At 42.6% G+C, this 15,844-nt stretch overlaps 1 protein-coding gene across 1 annotated transcript in view; it reads left to right on the plus strand.

Moving 5' to 3' along the window:
• Nucleotides 1-13,728, plus strand: part of LOC132654151 (vomeronasal type-1 receptor A11-like) — a gene marked incomplete at its 5' end in the record, with an annotated part of 34,051 nt that extends 20,323 nt beyond the window's left edge. The window contains 2 exons of the mRNA XM_060383404.1: nt 11,661-11,883; nt 13,679-13,728. Coding sequence (XP_060239387.1) covers nt 11,661-11,883; nt 13,679-13,728 — 273 coding nt within the window. The remainder of the gene's footprint in view (nt 1-11,660; nt 11,884-13,678) is intronic.
• Nucleotides 13,729-15,844: the final 2,116 nt, after the last annotated feature.

Raw genomic sequence — 15,844 nt, forward strand, 5'->3', positions numbered from 1 at the left:
TTCTCAACCGATTCCCATTGATGATTGCAAGGGAGATTGTCTCTATTTTCTATGAAGTGTTTGTTCTGTGATATTTCCTAGAGATGGTGCTGGGAGAGTTAACTTTGTTTTCTGCCAGGCTCACATTTTGTGATATTTCCTGGTACCTGAATTCAGCTCCCAGTCAAGATGGCTCTTTATTTTATAATGGAGTTATACTCAGGCTAACAATACCCAGGCTAACTTAAACTCTTCACCAAGACTTTCTAGATGGTGTTTCTTATGAAGTTAAACTGTGAAACTCAGTATAAATCACACATAAAAGTCACCCAGCTGAAGGGGAATTTTAATCTAGCAAAATGGCTACTCTGGCAAGAGATCACATCCGAAGACCTAGGTCTGTGTGATCTGGCTGAAATTCAGACACACTCTTAGTACACACCCTTTTTTTTTAAGTTTTATTAATTACACTTTATTCACTTTGTATCCCCCCATGAACTCCACCCTCCTCCCCTCCTAATCCCACCTTCCCTCCCCCTTCTTCATGGATGCACCTCCTCAAATCCACTGATAGGCGAGGTCCCCCTCTCCTTCCTTCTGATCTTAGTCTATCAGATCTCATCAGGAGTGGCTGCATTGTCATCTTCTGTGGCCTGGTAAGGCTGCTCCCTCCTCAGGAGAAGGTGATCAAAGAGCAGGTCAATCAGTTCATGTCAGAGACAGTCCTTCTTCTGATTACTATGGAACCCACTTGGACACTGAACTGCCATGGGCTATATCTGTGCAGTTGTTCTAGGTTATCTCCATGCATGGTACTTGGTTGGAGTAGGAGTATCTGGAAAGACACCTCTGTTCAAATTTTCTGGTTCAGTTGCTCTCCTTGTGGAGCTCCTGTCCTCTCCAGATCTTACTATTTCCCACTTCTTTCCTAAGATTCCATGCTCTCTGCGCAACAGTTAGCCATAAGTCTTAGCACCTGCTTTGCTAGTCTGCAGGGCAGAGCCTTTCATAGGCCCTCTGTGGCAGGCTCCTAACTTGTTTCCTGTTTTCTTTTTCTTCTGATGTCCATCCTCTTTGCCTTTTAGGATGGGGATTGAGCATTTTAGTCAGAGTCCTCGCTTTTGATTTGCTTCTTTATATGTACAGATTTTAGTAGGATTGTCCTATATTATATGTCTATACGAGTGAGTATATACCCTGTGTGTCTTTCCGCTTCTGGGACAGATCACTCAGGATGATCCTTTCCAGTTGCCACCATTTACCTGCAAATTTCAGGATTTCCTTATTTTTCATTGCTGAGTAATATTCCATTGTATAGACGTACCACAATTTCTGTATCCATTCTTCAGTTGAGGGACATCTGGATTGTTTCCAGGTTCTGGCTATTACAAATAAAGCTGCTACAAACATGGTTGAGCAAATGTCCTTATTGTGTACTTGAGCCTCTTTTGCAAATATGTCTAGGAGTGCTATGGCTAGATCTGAGGAATGCTATTCCTATTTGTCTGAGAAAGCGCCAGATTGATTTCCAGAGTTGTTGTACAAATTTACATTCCCATGAGCAGTGGAGGAGGGTTCCCCTTGCTCCTCAAACTCTCCAGAATGTGATGTCACTTGAGTTTTTGATCTTGGCCATTCTGATGTGTGTAAGGTGAAATCTCAGCATCGTTTTGATTTGCATTTCCTTTATGGGTAATGAGGTTGAGCATTTCTTTGTTTTTCTGCCATTCAATATTCCTCTACAGAGAATTCTGTTTAGCTCTGTTCCCCAGTTTTTAATTGGATTACTTAGTTTGTTGCTTTTCAGCTTTTTTAGTTCTTTATATACTAATATTGGATATTAGTCCTCTGTCAGAAAAAAAAAAGTTTAGTGAAGAATCTCTCCCAATCTGTAGGAATTAATTTTGTTTTGGTGATGGTGTCCTTTGCTTTACAGAAGCTTTTCAGTTTCTTGAGGTCCCATTTATTGATTGTTGCTCTTAGAGCCCGTGTTGTTGTTGTTCTGTTCAGGAAATTGTGTCCTCTATTAATGACTTCTAGGGTCTTCCCCACTTTTTCTTCTAACCGATTTAATGTGTCTGGTTTTATGTTGAGGTCTTTGATCCACTTGGAATTTAATTTTGTGCTTGGTGATGAGTATAGATCTATGTGCATTTTTCTACATGTAAACATCCAGTTAGACCAGCACCATTTTTTGAAGATGCTACCTTTTTTCCATTGTATGGTTTTGGCATCTTTTTCAAAGATGAGTTGTTCATAAGTGTCTGGGTTTTTTTCTGGGTCTTTAGTTTGTATCCATTGATCCACCATTCTGTTTCTATGCCAGTACCATGCAGTTTTTATTACTGTTGCTCTATAGTACAGCTTAATATCAGGGATGGAGATACCTCCAGAAGATCTTTTATTGTAGAGGATTGCTTTAGCAATTCTGGGTTTCTTGTTATTCCATATGAAGTTGAGAATTTTTCTTTCCAGGTCTGTAAAGAATTGTGTTGGTAATTTGATGGGAATTGCATTGAATCTGTAGATTGCTTTTGGTAAGATGGCCATTTTTACTATGTTATTCCTGCCAAGCCATGAGCATGGGAGATATTTCCATCTTCTGATATCTTCTTCTAATTCTTTCATCAGAGACTTATTTTTTTTTTTCATACAAGATATGACTTGCTTGTTTAGGGTTACACCAAGGTACTTTATGTAATTTGTGGCTATTGTGAAGGGTGTTGTTTCCCTAATTTTTTTTTCTCAGCCCTTTTATCTTTTGTATACAGAAGGGCTACTCTTTTTTTTTTTTTTTTTTTTGAGTTAATTTTGTATCTGGCCACGTTGATGAAGGTGTTTATCAGCTGTAAGAGTTCCCTGGTAGAATTTTAGGGGTCACTCAAGTATACTATCATATCATCTGCAAATAGTGATAATTCTCCTTCTTCCTTTCCAAATTGTTTCCCCTTTATCTCCTTCAACTGTCTTATTGCTCTAGCAAGGACATCCAGAACTATGTTGAAGAGATATGGAGAGAGTGGGCAGCCTTGCCTTGTCCCTGATTTCAGTGGAATGGCTTTAAGTTTCTCTCCATTTAGCTTGTTGTTGGCTCTAAGCTTGCTGTATATTGCCTTTACCATGTTTAGGTATGTGCCTTTTATCTCTGATCTCTCCAATACTTTAAACATGAATGGATGCTGGATTTTGTCAAATGACTTTTAAACATGTAAGGAGGTTATATGTGGTTTTTTTCTTTCAGTTTGTTATTTTGGTGGATCACATTGAAGGATTTCCATGTATTGGACCACCCCTGCATACCGGTGATGAAGCCCACTTTGTCATAGTAGATGATATCTTTGATATGTTCTTGTATTCAGTTTGCAAGTATCTTGTTGAGTATTTTTGCATCAGTGTTCATGAGGGAGATTGGCCTGAAAATTCTCTTTTTTTTTTTGGGGGGGGGGTCTTTGTAAGGTTTAGGTACCAAGGTGACTGTCGCTTCATAGACAGTAGTGTTGGTAGTGTTTTTCTGTTTCTATTTTGTGGAATAGTTTGAAGAGAATTGGAGTTAACTCTTCTTTGAAGGTCTGGTAGAATTCTGCCCTGAAACCATCTGGTCCTGGGCTTTTTTTGGATGAGATACTCTTGATGACAACTTCTATTTCCTTGGGAGATATAGGACTATTTAGTTGATTTACCTACTCTTGATTCAGCTTTGTTAAGTGGAATTGATCAAGAAAATTTTCCATTTCATTTTGATTTTCAAATTTTGTGGCATATCCACTTTTGAAGTCTATTAAGTCCTAATGGCTGTTTGGATTTCCACAGTGTCTATAGCTTTTCATTTCTGATTTTGTTGATTTGGATGGTGTCTCTCTGCCTTTTAGTTAGCTTGGCTAATGGTTTGTCTATCTTGTTGATTTTCTCAAAGAACCAGCTCTTGGTTCCATCGATTTTTTGAATTGTTTTATTTGTTTCTAATTGATTTATTTCTGCCCTGACTTTGATTATTTCTAGCCATCTAGTCCTTCTTGATGTGTCTGCTTCTTTTTCTAGGATTTGTAGGTGAGACATTAAGTTGCTTGAATGAGTTGTCTCAAATTTCTTCTTGAAGGCTCTTAGTTCTATGAACTTTCCTCTTAGCACTGCTTTCATTGTGTCCCATAAGTTTGGATATGTTGTGCCTTCATTTTCATTGAAGTCTAGGAAGACATTAATTTCTTTCTTTATTTCTTCCCTTACCCAGCTATCATTGAGTAAGTAGCAAGTTGCTCAGTTTCCATGTGTGTGTAGGATTTTTGCTATTTCTGTTGTTGTTGAGGTCCAGGTTTATTCCATGGTGATCAGATAAGATACAAAAATTATTTCCATCTTCTTGTATCTGTTGAGGCTTGCTTTGTGACCAACCATATGGTCTATTTTAGAGAAGGTTCCATGAAGTGCTGAGAAGAAGGTAAATTCTTTTGTGTTTGGGTGTAAGGTTCTGTAAGTGTCTGTTAGGTCCATTTGATTCATGTCCTCTGTTAGAGACATTGTTTCTTTGTTTAATTTCTGTTTTGTTGATCTGTCCTTTGTTGAGAGTGTGGTGTTGAAGTCTCCCAATATTAATGTGTGGGGATCTTTGTGTGGTTTAAGTTTTATCAATGTATCTTTTGCAAATGTGGGTGCCCTTGTATTAGGGGCATAGAAGTTCAGGATTGTGATGTCTTCCTGGTGGAATTTTCCATTGATGAGTATGAAGTGTTCTTCCCCATCTCTTTTTATTAATGTTGGTTGAAAGCCTATTTTATCAGACATTTGAATGGCTACTCCTGCTTGCTTCTTGTGTCCATTTGCTTGGAAAGCATTCTTCCAGCACTTTACCCTCAGGTCTATCATTGTGACTTAGGTTTGTTTCTTGTATGCAACAGCTTCCTGGGTTTTGTTTACGTATCCATTTTGTTAGTCTGTGTCTTTTTATTGGAGAATTGAGTCCATTGATGTTGAGAGAGATTAATGACCAGTGGCTGTTAGATCTTTTTATTTTGATGGTGGCTGTGGTCATAGGTTTGTGTACTTGGTTGCTTTCTGTTTTACTGTAGTGAGGTTAATTATTTCCTGTGTTTTCTTGAAAATAGGTAGGTTTCTTGAGTTGTATTTTTTCTTGTAGTGTCTTCTGTAATGCTGGATTTGTGTGTAGGTATTGTTGAAATTTGTTTTTGTCATTGAATATCTTGTTTTCTCCATCTATGAGGACTGAGAGTTTTGCTGGGTATAGTAGCCTGGGCTGACATCTATGTTCTCTTAGGGTGTGCATGATATCAGTCCAGGCCCTTCTGCCTTCCATAGTTTCTGTTGAGAAGTCAGGTGTGATTCTAATGGGTTTGCCATTATATGTTACTTGGCCTTTTTCCCTTGCAGCTTTTAGTATTTTTTCTTAGTTCTGTATCCTTATTGTTTTGATTATTATGTGGTGGGAATATTTTCTTTTCTGGTCTAATTTATTGGGTGTTCTGTAGGGCTCTTGTATTCTTATTGGCCTCTCCTTTAAGTTGGGAAAACTTTCTTCAATGATTTTGTTGAAAATATTTTCTGGGCCTTGGAGCAGGAAATCTTCTTTTTCCTCTACAGCTATTATTCTTAGGCTTTGTCTTTTTATGCTGTCTTGAATTTCTTGGACTGTGTGTGTAAGGAATTTTTTAGATTTAACATTTTCTTTGACAGATATATTGATTTCTTCCATTGTATCATCCCCACCTGAGATTCTTTCTTCCATCTCTTGTATTCTATTGTTTATGCTAACCTCTGTGGTTCCTGTTTTCTTCCCTAAGTTCTTTCTTTCCACAATTTCCTCCATTTGTGTTTTCTTTAATTTTTCCAATTCTATCTTCAAATCTTGAGCCATTTTTTTGATTTCCTTCACCTATCTGACTGTGTATTTTCCTGTTTTTCCTTCAATTCCTTCAGTTGTTTGTTTGAACATTCCTCTGTTTCTTTTATTTCTTTCAGTGATTTAATTATTTCCTCTCTAAAGTCCACAAACTGTTTGGCTGCAAATTCCTGTATTTCTTACTCCTGGCCATAATCTGCTTCAGTTTATCTTCCTCCAGGTCTTTACACATTGTATTTATTTTTTCTTCTATTATCCTCTTCATGAGCATAGATGTTAGGTCATCTTCTTGAATTTCAATAAAACTGGGGTGTCCAGGGCTACTTGCTTCTGGATAACTGGGTTCTGGAGATGCTATATTGCTCTGTCTTAAGTTGGTTGAGCTTTTATGCTGGCCTCTACCCATTGGGCTATCTTAGCTGTTGGGTGTGAGAATCTGGTGGTTCCTGTAATCCTGTGGTTTACAGAATCCCCTTGGCAGGAATATGGATTTTCCTGAAGGAAGCCTCCTCAGCATTTTGGGTATGGTCACTGTATGGCTAGTGTTTTTCGGGAGTTGCCATAGCTCACCTCAGATGTAGAGACCTGTGTATTAACTGTGGTTTTGTTAGCCGAGGGGGCTCTCCTCTCACCCTGAGAGGAGACAGCTGCCCTGCTTCTGCGTTTCCTGCTGTAAATTTAGTGAGCTGCTGCTGTAACCTGGGTGTCCTGTGGTTTGGTCAGTTATGTGAGGGATAACTGGTTGCGCCTTGGAGCAGTATCTGGGGGTTGATCTCGGAGATCCCAGGCTTCTATAGATCTGAGGTTGAGGCTGTTTGTCCCAGTATGCAAGTGGTAATCTGTGGCAGGTGAGTACAGCTCTCCTGGTAGCAGCAGGCTAGCTGGTGCACAGCAGGTCTGGGGGTTGGGCTGGTCTGTGGGACCTTTTCCAGGGATATACTGCGTGGCCTAAGTCTGACCCCATTTGCTTCGTTCCCTGTGAGGATTTTTCCCGACAGGGACTGCCCGTCCCTGTTGCCTCTGTCACACAGCTCTGTCTGTGACACAGAGCTGGGTGGGCAGCCAGTCTCTGTGCTGGTGGCTGGGGCCCAGTTCAGTGCTGGGGGCACACCCGCCATTCTGCAAGAACTTTTCCAGGGAGAGAGTGGGTGGCCCGCGGCCATCCCTATTTCCTCCTTCCCCATGGGTTTTTCTCTAGACTGGGACTCTCAGTCTCTGATGTTATTGTACACCCATTCAGGATGGGAAGGTGATCAGGACACGCTGGCATGTGGCTCTGGTCCAGCGACCTAGTGCTTGCGTGACCTGGGATCTCTGTAGGGTTCTGGCTGGGTGACCTGAGAGCGGACCCGAATGATTCACATATTATGGGGGTTTCCTCTTACCTGGGAAACACAATCACTGTTGTTTTAGGGCCCAGAGTTCAGTCTCTTGGTTGCTGTACAGAAAATATTGTCCTACTCCTCAGATGTAGTGTTCTTCTGGCACCGCCATCTTGTTCTTCCCAGTACACACTCTTAATCCATCTGGCTGGAATACAGACACACTCTTGGTATACACCTTTAATCCTAAGCAATGAAGCCTGTCAGGTCCTCGTGCCATTCCTGCTCATACCACACAGTGACACCAGAGAGCAGCATACAAGTGAGATCACCTGAGCACCTGAAAGGGAAGTGCAGAAGGTAACTTCCAGAAAAGACTTAATCACCTCCTGTGATTTCCCTTAATCACCTCCTGTGATTTCCCTGACACTGCACCGTGGGGTAGTGTATCTCTTCTTCACCCATTCATTTACCCAACTCAGGGCTCCCAGCAGCTCTAGGTATTTCAGGAATATCCCCCCCAATATGTGTTTTCCTACAATCACACCCACCACCAAATACAAGTGGGAAACAACAGCCTATCAAGGGGATCTGACAACAAGAAGAGCCTTGAACAGGATTTTGTACATAAGGATTGCCCCATGAGGCAGCAGTCGATCTCACAACCTCACTTTGCAGAGGCACAGGCAGCCTTAATGTGGCAGCAGGAGACAGCACCTCAGCCTTCACAGCCAACTAAGGAAGTTAGAGCCATGTCCTTCAGGTTTGAGCAGAAGAATAGAGCGAATAACTTTGCTAAGACCATAGAGATAATCGATGTTGGAGCCCAGATTGAGACCCAGGGGGCGGGGTCCAGTGAGCCCAGGGGAGTTTGGGGGCATGGCTATTGCTGCCCTGGGATTGTGCCCTGGGACTGAGGTGGCCTTCTCTTCTGCTTCCTGCAGGTGGCGACAAAGCACCAAGCCAAGCATAGTCCTGAGGTGTTGATAGCTTAGTTTGCTTGAAGATGTAACACTCACTTGGTCATAGTGGGGGAGCAGGGAGGGAGGTGGGAAATGCCTTCCCCTGGACCCATACAGAAGTTGCAAATGGGAGACTAGCCTGGACTAGCACCAATCTGCCAGCCTTAAGTCTGCAGTCAGTCTGATCTCAGGAGGGTCTGGATCTTAGGGTGGATCAGATTCATTTTCCCTCTCAGAACTCTCAGCCTGGAAGTTAGTAGCTGTACAGGACACCCAGTAAGTTCATACACGCATGCGCACAATGTACACAGACATGTTATAGCTGGTGTCTGCATAGGTTGTTTGACTGAGTTACCTTCTGCTCAGAACATCCAGGCAGAGTCCAGTAAGTACTATGAAGGAATGCTCTCCCCCATTTCCCAGCCTCCTTCAAGAATTCACAAGACCTGAGAACTGTAAAACTTGTCAAAAGCAGTGATTTTTAATAGCTCAAAGCCCAGTGCCACAGTGAAAGGGGGCCAGGCCTTTACTCTCCCCAGTTCTCTTGATCAGCCCAAGCTGATGCATTTTCTCCTTATTCCAGCATCCCACTGCAGGGAACCTGAGAGCCTGAGCTGAGGTGTGTTTTGGTGTGGGCAGAAGTGAGGAAGGGGGAACTGTGGCTACAGTGACCTTGCACACTCATTTGGGCTCCTGCTATGCTGACTCCAGTGCACAGACCACCTGTGGGATGCACAGAGGAAGTCTTTCCACCCCACCTCAAGGGGTCTAAGGAGAGAATATGTGAGGGCCACATGCCAACTTTGTGGTCATCCCTTGGTCAAGGTTGCCTTGCCTGGTTCATCCTCCATGGTTGCACATTCTACCTCTTCCTCCTTTGTTCTTTGGAAGCCAGTCACAATGCCTGCCCAACATCATAAATGGAAGGCCCAAGCTTTCAAGCTTCATGCCCCTGAGAGGAATCACCTATGCACAATAATTAAATTCTTCCTAGGAAGATTTCCTCTTCTCCCTCACTTACTGTGTTCGGTCATTCTGTCTGTCCCTGTGGAGTGACATGTTCATTCTGTACTGCCAGTTCAGCCTGCTGTTGATGCTCACTCTCCAGCACTGGCTCTTCAGGGGTCTCTCATCCTCACTCTCCAGTCCTTGGTTGCCCCTGTGTTATCTGGGGCACTTCCTTCCTGGTAAAAGACAGCCAGGTTCCTATATATCTATCTTTTCAGTTCCCTGAATCAGAGAGTTCTGCAAAGAGTTAGGCTCCTTATACTGGCATTTAAATTTTCTTTGAGTGTGGTGAGTGTGGCATACTTACATATTTGTGTGGGTTAGTACATATGTATGTATGTACATGTGCAAGTCTGTGTATGTAGAGGCCAGAAATGAATGTTAACTGTCTTCCTCTGTCATCACCCACCTTATTTATACATTTCATCCTCTGTGTGTGTGTGTGAGTGTGTGTAAGGACATATATGTGGAGGTAAGAGGTTAAGCTCAGATTTTACATTTCACTCTCTGTGGGACAGGATCTTTGCAGGGAACCATTTAGTTGGCCTGGCCTGGCTGCCTTGAGAGGCATAGGGGTTCTTAAGTTAGGGTTTGTGGCTCCTGGGACACTAAGCATCTTCAGTTCCTGAGAGACTGACACACTCCTGCAGGCACCTGAAGTGTTGGGCAGTTTTGTGTTTCTCTGATGCAGGATATTTGATCCTATTGTAAGAGTGCAAAATGTTTCTTGTTTGGTGTGGCTCAGCCCTCACACACCTTTAATCTAAGAGCTTTCTGTACACAGGATTAAGTAAAGTTAACCCCAGGTAAAGAGGTGGAGAAAAAAACCAGCTGACAGGAAGTTAACAGGAAAGAGGGGCTTGAGGTGAAGGGAATTTAAGACAGTGTGGAGAAGAAGGTGCTTCCTTCTGGGACGTGAGCTGAGTAGGAAGATCAGCTGAGCAGGAAGGTCTTTCTCTGCCTCTCTGAGCTAGCAAGCTTTCACCCCAGCATCTGGATCCTAATAGGTAATAATTGAACGCTTGGGATTTTGTTTTTAATAACAACAACATTTCTCTGTATGTTTCTTTAGTAGTCAAGGAAACATGGAAACTCGACAGGACAATTACTCTTAGACATAACCTTGTGTACCCTCCAGTGCTTGCAAACATCAATGTATCCTGGCAACGACCACTGTGTTGATCCTGGCAATGGCCATTATATCTGTTTTTGACAAAGGTATAAAAGGTCTGATTGTTCTCCATAAAATTGTCACAGCCTCAACCTTGCTGCGATCCCTCCTACGAGCCTGGTTTAATTCCTTGAAGCCATAGTAAGCAATCTTGATCTAATAAGCAATGAAAGTTTCTTTTGTTGTTCTCTGCTGTGTACTTCAGGTTAGTTGACCTGCAAGCTTCTAGGAATTCTCCTATCCCTGCTTCCATCTCAGCATAGGAGCACTGAGTACAGAAAGGTACCATCATGTCTGGCTGTATGTGGGTTCTCTGCACTCTAGCCAAGGTCCTCATGATTGCATGGCAAATGAACCTAATCAATCTGAATCTTATCAGGCTGGCTTGGGTATCTGGTCAATGAGCTCTAGGGACTTACTTGTCTCTGCCCCCTCAGTGCTGGGGGCTACAAGAACTCACACACAGCATGGCTTTTATATAGCTGTTGAAGATTCAAATTCAGTCTTCATGCTTGTGCAGAAAGCACTGTTACCTCACCTCTACCCAGCCCAGACCCCCTCCACCCCTCCAGCCTTTCATTTGGTTTCAGAAGATTACTGTTTTTTCTTCTTGTTCTGAATGGTCATTCTACACCAATTAAGAATTCTCCACTGTGCCATTCCTCAACCCCTGGCAAACACCATTGCATTTTTCTTTCTTGAAAAATTACAGTACAGTACTCTCAGTTCCACCCCTAGATGTACAGGAGCTTGTCATTCTGTGACTGACATGTCACGGGAAGTATGTATTCCTCTGTGGTGGACCTACACCTGCATGTGGCTTTCCTTCCTGTTCAAGCTGAGTAATAGTCCATGATATATAAACGCCACATGTGGTTGGTACATTCATCTGCTTATGGACAGAGAGTTATTTCCATCGTGGCTGTGGTTAAGTGTTGTTAATATAAACAAGCAAGCATCTGAGACTTTGAATCAATTACTTTTCCTTAACTATGAAAGAACTGTTGATAAATGATATCCGATTTTGTGATAATGCATCCATATTTAATTAGGTAAAATACAAAGTGTTGAGATGATTGGCTTATTAAAAAGTGCTATACAGTTTAGGTTATTGATAGGTGCACAGAGCACCCTAATCTGTGATGTGTAACAGGTCACCTGCTGACACCAAGCAGAAATGCGCATGAAGACATTTGGCTCAAATATCTACAGGTGCTGTAACCCACATTTCAATGGAAGCAGTTTAACAAAGCAGGAGTCATTTATTCACTTATCTGGAGGAGCATGAGCACTAGGCTGGGATTCACCATTTGTCAGCGAGCATCTGTCAGTTGGCTCCTTAAGTGAACTTATCTTTTTCTCACTAGTTAAGCATGTGCTGTCCTCCCCACCAAGGATTGGAAGAAGCCAGCAATGCGTTTCTCAGTGCCAATGAACAGCAAGGGGCTGACGGTGGCAAAGCCATTGGAGACCATCATGTGGATAATGTGGTGGACTGGGTCACTATCCTGCATCAGTCTGGAGGCAAATATGATGCAGTCCATACAGTACATCAGCACAAAGAAGTTCATGAGCAGCAGGATCATACCGGTGGCCCTTTGCACTGGGGACGCTTTTGCAGAAAGGCTGGTGCTGTGAAGGCGCTGAGCCTGCTTCTTGTGTCTGCACAAGAGAGCCACCATGTACCCACTGGAGAGGGCCATGAGACCTAGAAAGAACACATCTCGAAATATCCTCAGTATGGAAAATAAGGGTCTGCTGCTATACCCCATAGGTAAAATAATGCAAGATTCTGTGACAAATATAAGACCATGTGAGGTGACATTGTACTCAGCAACATAGGAGAAGGAGAACTGAGCACCACAGGACATGTAGAAGGCCCACAGCACAGGAAGGGGGCACAGGCTCTGTTGTGGGGATTTAGGTTTGAACTTTGCCAGACAGGAGCTTCTGGGGCTGAGGATGATGGCCTGAAGGATGCTCAGCAGGCAGGTGACACAAAGAGAGAGGCCCCTCAAAAGCCTGTGCAAGTGGACCAGGGAGTTACACTTGATGTCATTCCACATATTCTGAGATGCAAGAATGTCAGCAGCTGTGAACCCCATGACTGTTAGCATCCCAAGGTGGATGAGGGCCAAGACACTGATGAGTGGGTCAATGATCAGGAGCCTGCGTTCAAGAAGGAACTCAAAAAGGTGGAAGAGGAAGAGGATAATGTTGAAGGAGATCCCAAAGCCTACCTCAGAGAAAAATGTATAATGTGTCAACAACTCCATAAAGGGTCTTGATTCTTATCATTGTATGAAACAAGGAACTAGAGTAAACATCTGAGAAGAAAGGCAAGAGAAATTATTCATCACAAACAGTAACAGCAACATTGGTACCAAACACTATTGCCTTTAGGAATATTGGTGGACCCAGCCCAATACACCCCACAGTACTCAAGTTTTCCTGAGGTCCAAACCCCCTCATTGTCAGTCATGGCTGGATTATGTACCTATAGGTGGGCTTCAAGTTTCCTGTAAATTAAAATGATCATGTATTATAGAAATGATTCCCTACCACTGCCTCATTTTGAGTTTTTTGGGGGCATTGCCTGGTTTTTGTTTTGTCATCTTGTCAGATATAGGAAAAGCTTCAGAAGTTTTGATTATTTCCTCATTCTGTTTCTGTTGCTGGACTAAAACACCATAATCAAAACTGGCTTAGAGGAGGACAGGGTTTATTTGGCTTAACTCCCAGGTCATAGTCCACAATTCATGAGAGGTGAAGTCAGGAGCACAAAGCAGATAGTCAGGTCACAGCCACAGCAAGAGCAGAGAGAGGAGGCTGAAGCCAGGTCTTGGAGGTTAAGAGCTCTGGCTGGTCTTGCAGGGCCTTTGAGTTCAGTTCCAGCATCTAAGTCAACTGGCTTACAACCACCTGTCACTCCAGCAACAGGGCATGGATGACCTCCTCTGGCCTTTATGGCACCTATGCTCACTCTCATACAATGCAAACAAATAAGTAAAAATAAAAGTAAATAAATCATGAGTCAATTTATATTAGAAATGTTGATGAAGAGGTTAGATAGAGTATTTCCTGTAAAATACGTGCTTGGCCTGGAGAGACGGCTCAGTGTTAAGCACACATTTAGAACACATGTTTACATGCCAAATTCTGCCCTCTGTGAGCACTGCACATGCAAACAACACACTGATATACACACAGACATAACACACACACACTTCAAATAAGTAAATACAACACAATTTAAGATTCCTGTTTATGTTTTCATTCACATTTCCTAAACAGGAATAAAATGTTGCTGTAAATTTTTCCCATCATGTATGGGAAAGGAATTTCATCAGAAAGTTAAGGTTTGTAAGGTGCTTGCTTTCTGTAGCTTATTCTGTGTCCGTGTGCTTAAGGATCCATAATTTCCCAGAGAAGTGAGATGTGTTTGGCACCCATGAACAAGTTATGCTATTTAAAGTTTCAGAACTGAGGTAGAAAATTGTAAAAATCTGGACAAGTGGACTTCTCTTCCATTTTACTTGGCACAGATTTGTACTTAGATGAGGGGTACAGTATCTTAGTTCAGCACATCTGTGTGTCCTGCTCTGACCACGTCAGGATAATTTCCACCTTTTCACATACTGTCATTTCTCTGTGTTTGACACCTTCAGGTCTTTGTGTTCCTTTGGAACATGCAAGCACTTGGTGTGGACAACAGCTATGCTGCAGTGCTCTAAGGCATGAGCACCATGACCTCACACAGCCTCTGCTCTGTACCTACCTTTCAGTCCTGTTCCACTATCTCTTCTGGCCATTCTTCTTGCTATTTTGTGTAATCAGCTTTGTCAGCTTCCATACTGACTGAGAACAGACAGTTTGCTCCCATCAAAAGCTCAGCAATGATGTCAATCATAGACATTTATCTGTTCCAGTCTTTAATGGGTCACAGTTGATCACTAGGACCCAGCACAACCTTTGTGACATGCATGGATTTTAGTACATTTGTTTAATAAAAGGTAAAATAAATATTGATAATATATTGATTGCAATATTATACACTGGAAATATCATAAGATTAACTTCAGATCTGGCTCCCTGCTCCTTTACCTCATTTTAAACACACGAGATTTACAGACATAGCAATATAATCCTCATACCATCCCAAACTTTACTTACTTGTCAATCAAAGGTGCTGGGTGCTGTCATTTTCAGTGTGCTTTGGCTAACTGACCTTACAGATATTAAGGGACAGGGTTGCCTGGGTGCTGTGGGCTTAGAATAATGATTATGATTTGTGAGTTTATTTTATAATTACTCTAAAACCACTGCAAAGTTTTTTCTACATGTAAAATTCACAGATACAACAAAGGGAAAACTAGCCCTTTTCTCTGGAGTACAGTCCAGACACACTCTGTTGGCATCCTAGGCACCAATTCACCTTCCTCAATGCAGCCCCAGGAAATGCTGCAGAAAAATATTCCATTAGTCATCTATTACAGACAACTAAACCAGCAATCACATTTCTCAGGCAAACATGGCTCACGTAAACATCATGGCCCATTAAAAAAAGACATATAATGACTTCTGAGCCAATACACCACTGTTTTCTTAAAAAAAACTTTAAAATGTTTCATTTTTACTTCATGTGTAAGTGTAGCATGCCTCCTGAATTGCAGAAGTGTCCCTTGCCTAGCCACTGTCCCCTGCACCAACAGTGCATTTTGCACATGGAAAAATCACACTCTGCCTCTGATGCTCTGAAGAAAGGGAAGGAGATCACGGTCACAGAAAATGAATTTGTGAAATGTCACATCTGACTAACCTGCATCTGGGAATTTTGTGCACTGGGATGGAGGCATGGGGCTATGCAGGCAGATTAGAAAGCATGCCCAATATAGAGAAAGAAGCAGCAAGGAGAGATCTGCACTTTCATTGGTGAGAGCCAGCAGCGAAGTCTGGACCTCAGAGCGAAGTGGTGCTAAAAGTCCCATCACACAGGGATCAAAGAGCAGTCTCTTCAGTTTCACAGAGTGGCATCCAATGAGAAGCCCAGTCCTTCACCATCCTGTGAGACATAGAACCTCACATTGCCCCAAAGAAGGGACACATTTCATAGACAGTGGACTTAATGCAGTTGTCAGGACAGAAGCAGAGAGCAGAAAGCCCTAACAGACTCTGCTCTAAGTTTGCTCACTTATGACCTTTCTGGTGGGCAGAATCCAGGGTAAAGTTTGAGGGCAGGATATCTGTCTTCTCCTCTGCAGCACGGGTTCAAACATATCTGTTTCTGAATGACAAGATGGTGCGTAGTGTGGTTGCCCCACACATACACCTCATGTCCAGACTCATGCCCACAAATACTTTGGTTTGCCATGATCCTGTTGCCTGACAGCAGCATGTCACACCATCACCACCTAACGTGAAGCAAAACTAGGCAAAAGGCCTGAGGGGTGTGCCTGCACTGTATGTGGTTGGGGTTGGACTGCAGTTAAATGGAGAACCTGTCCTTCCTATGGTGCTGTTCTGCTTGGAAAATTAGGGACACTGGGGAGAC

This window comes from Meriones unguiculatus, chromosome 5 (assembly GCF_030254825.1).
Source record: "Meriones unguiculatus strain TT.TT164.6M chromosome 5, Bangor_MerUng_6.1, whole genome shotgun sequence".
Classification (NCBI taxonomy): domain Eukaryota; kingdom Metazoa; phylum Chordata; class Mammalia; order Rodentia; family Muridae; genus Meriones; species Meriones unguiculatus.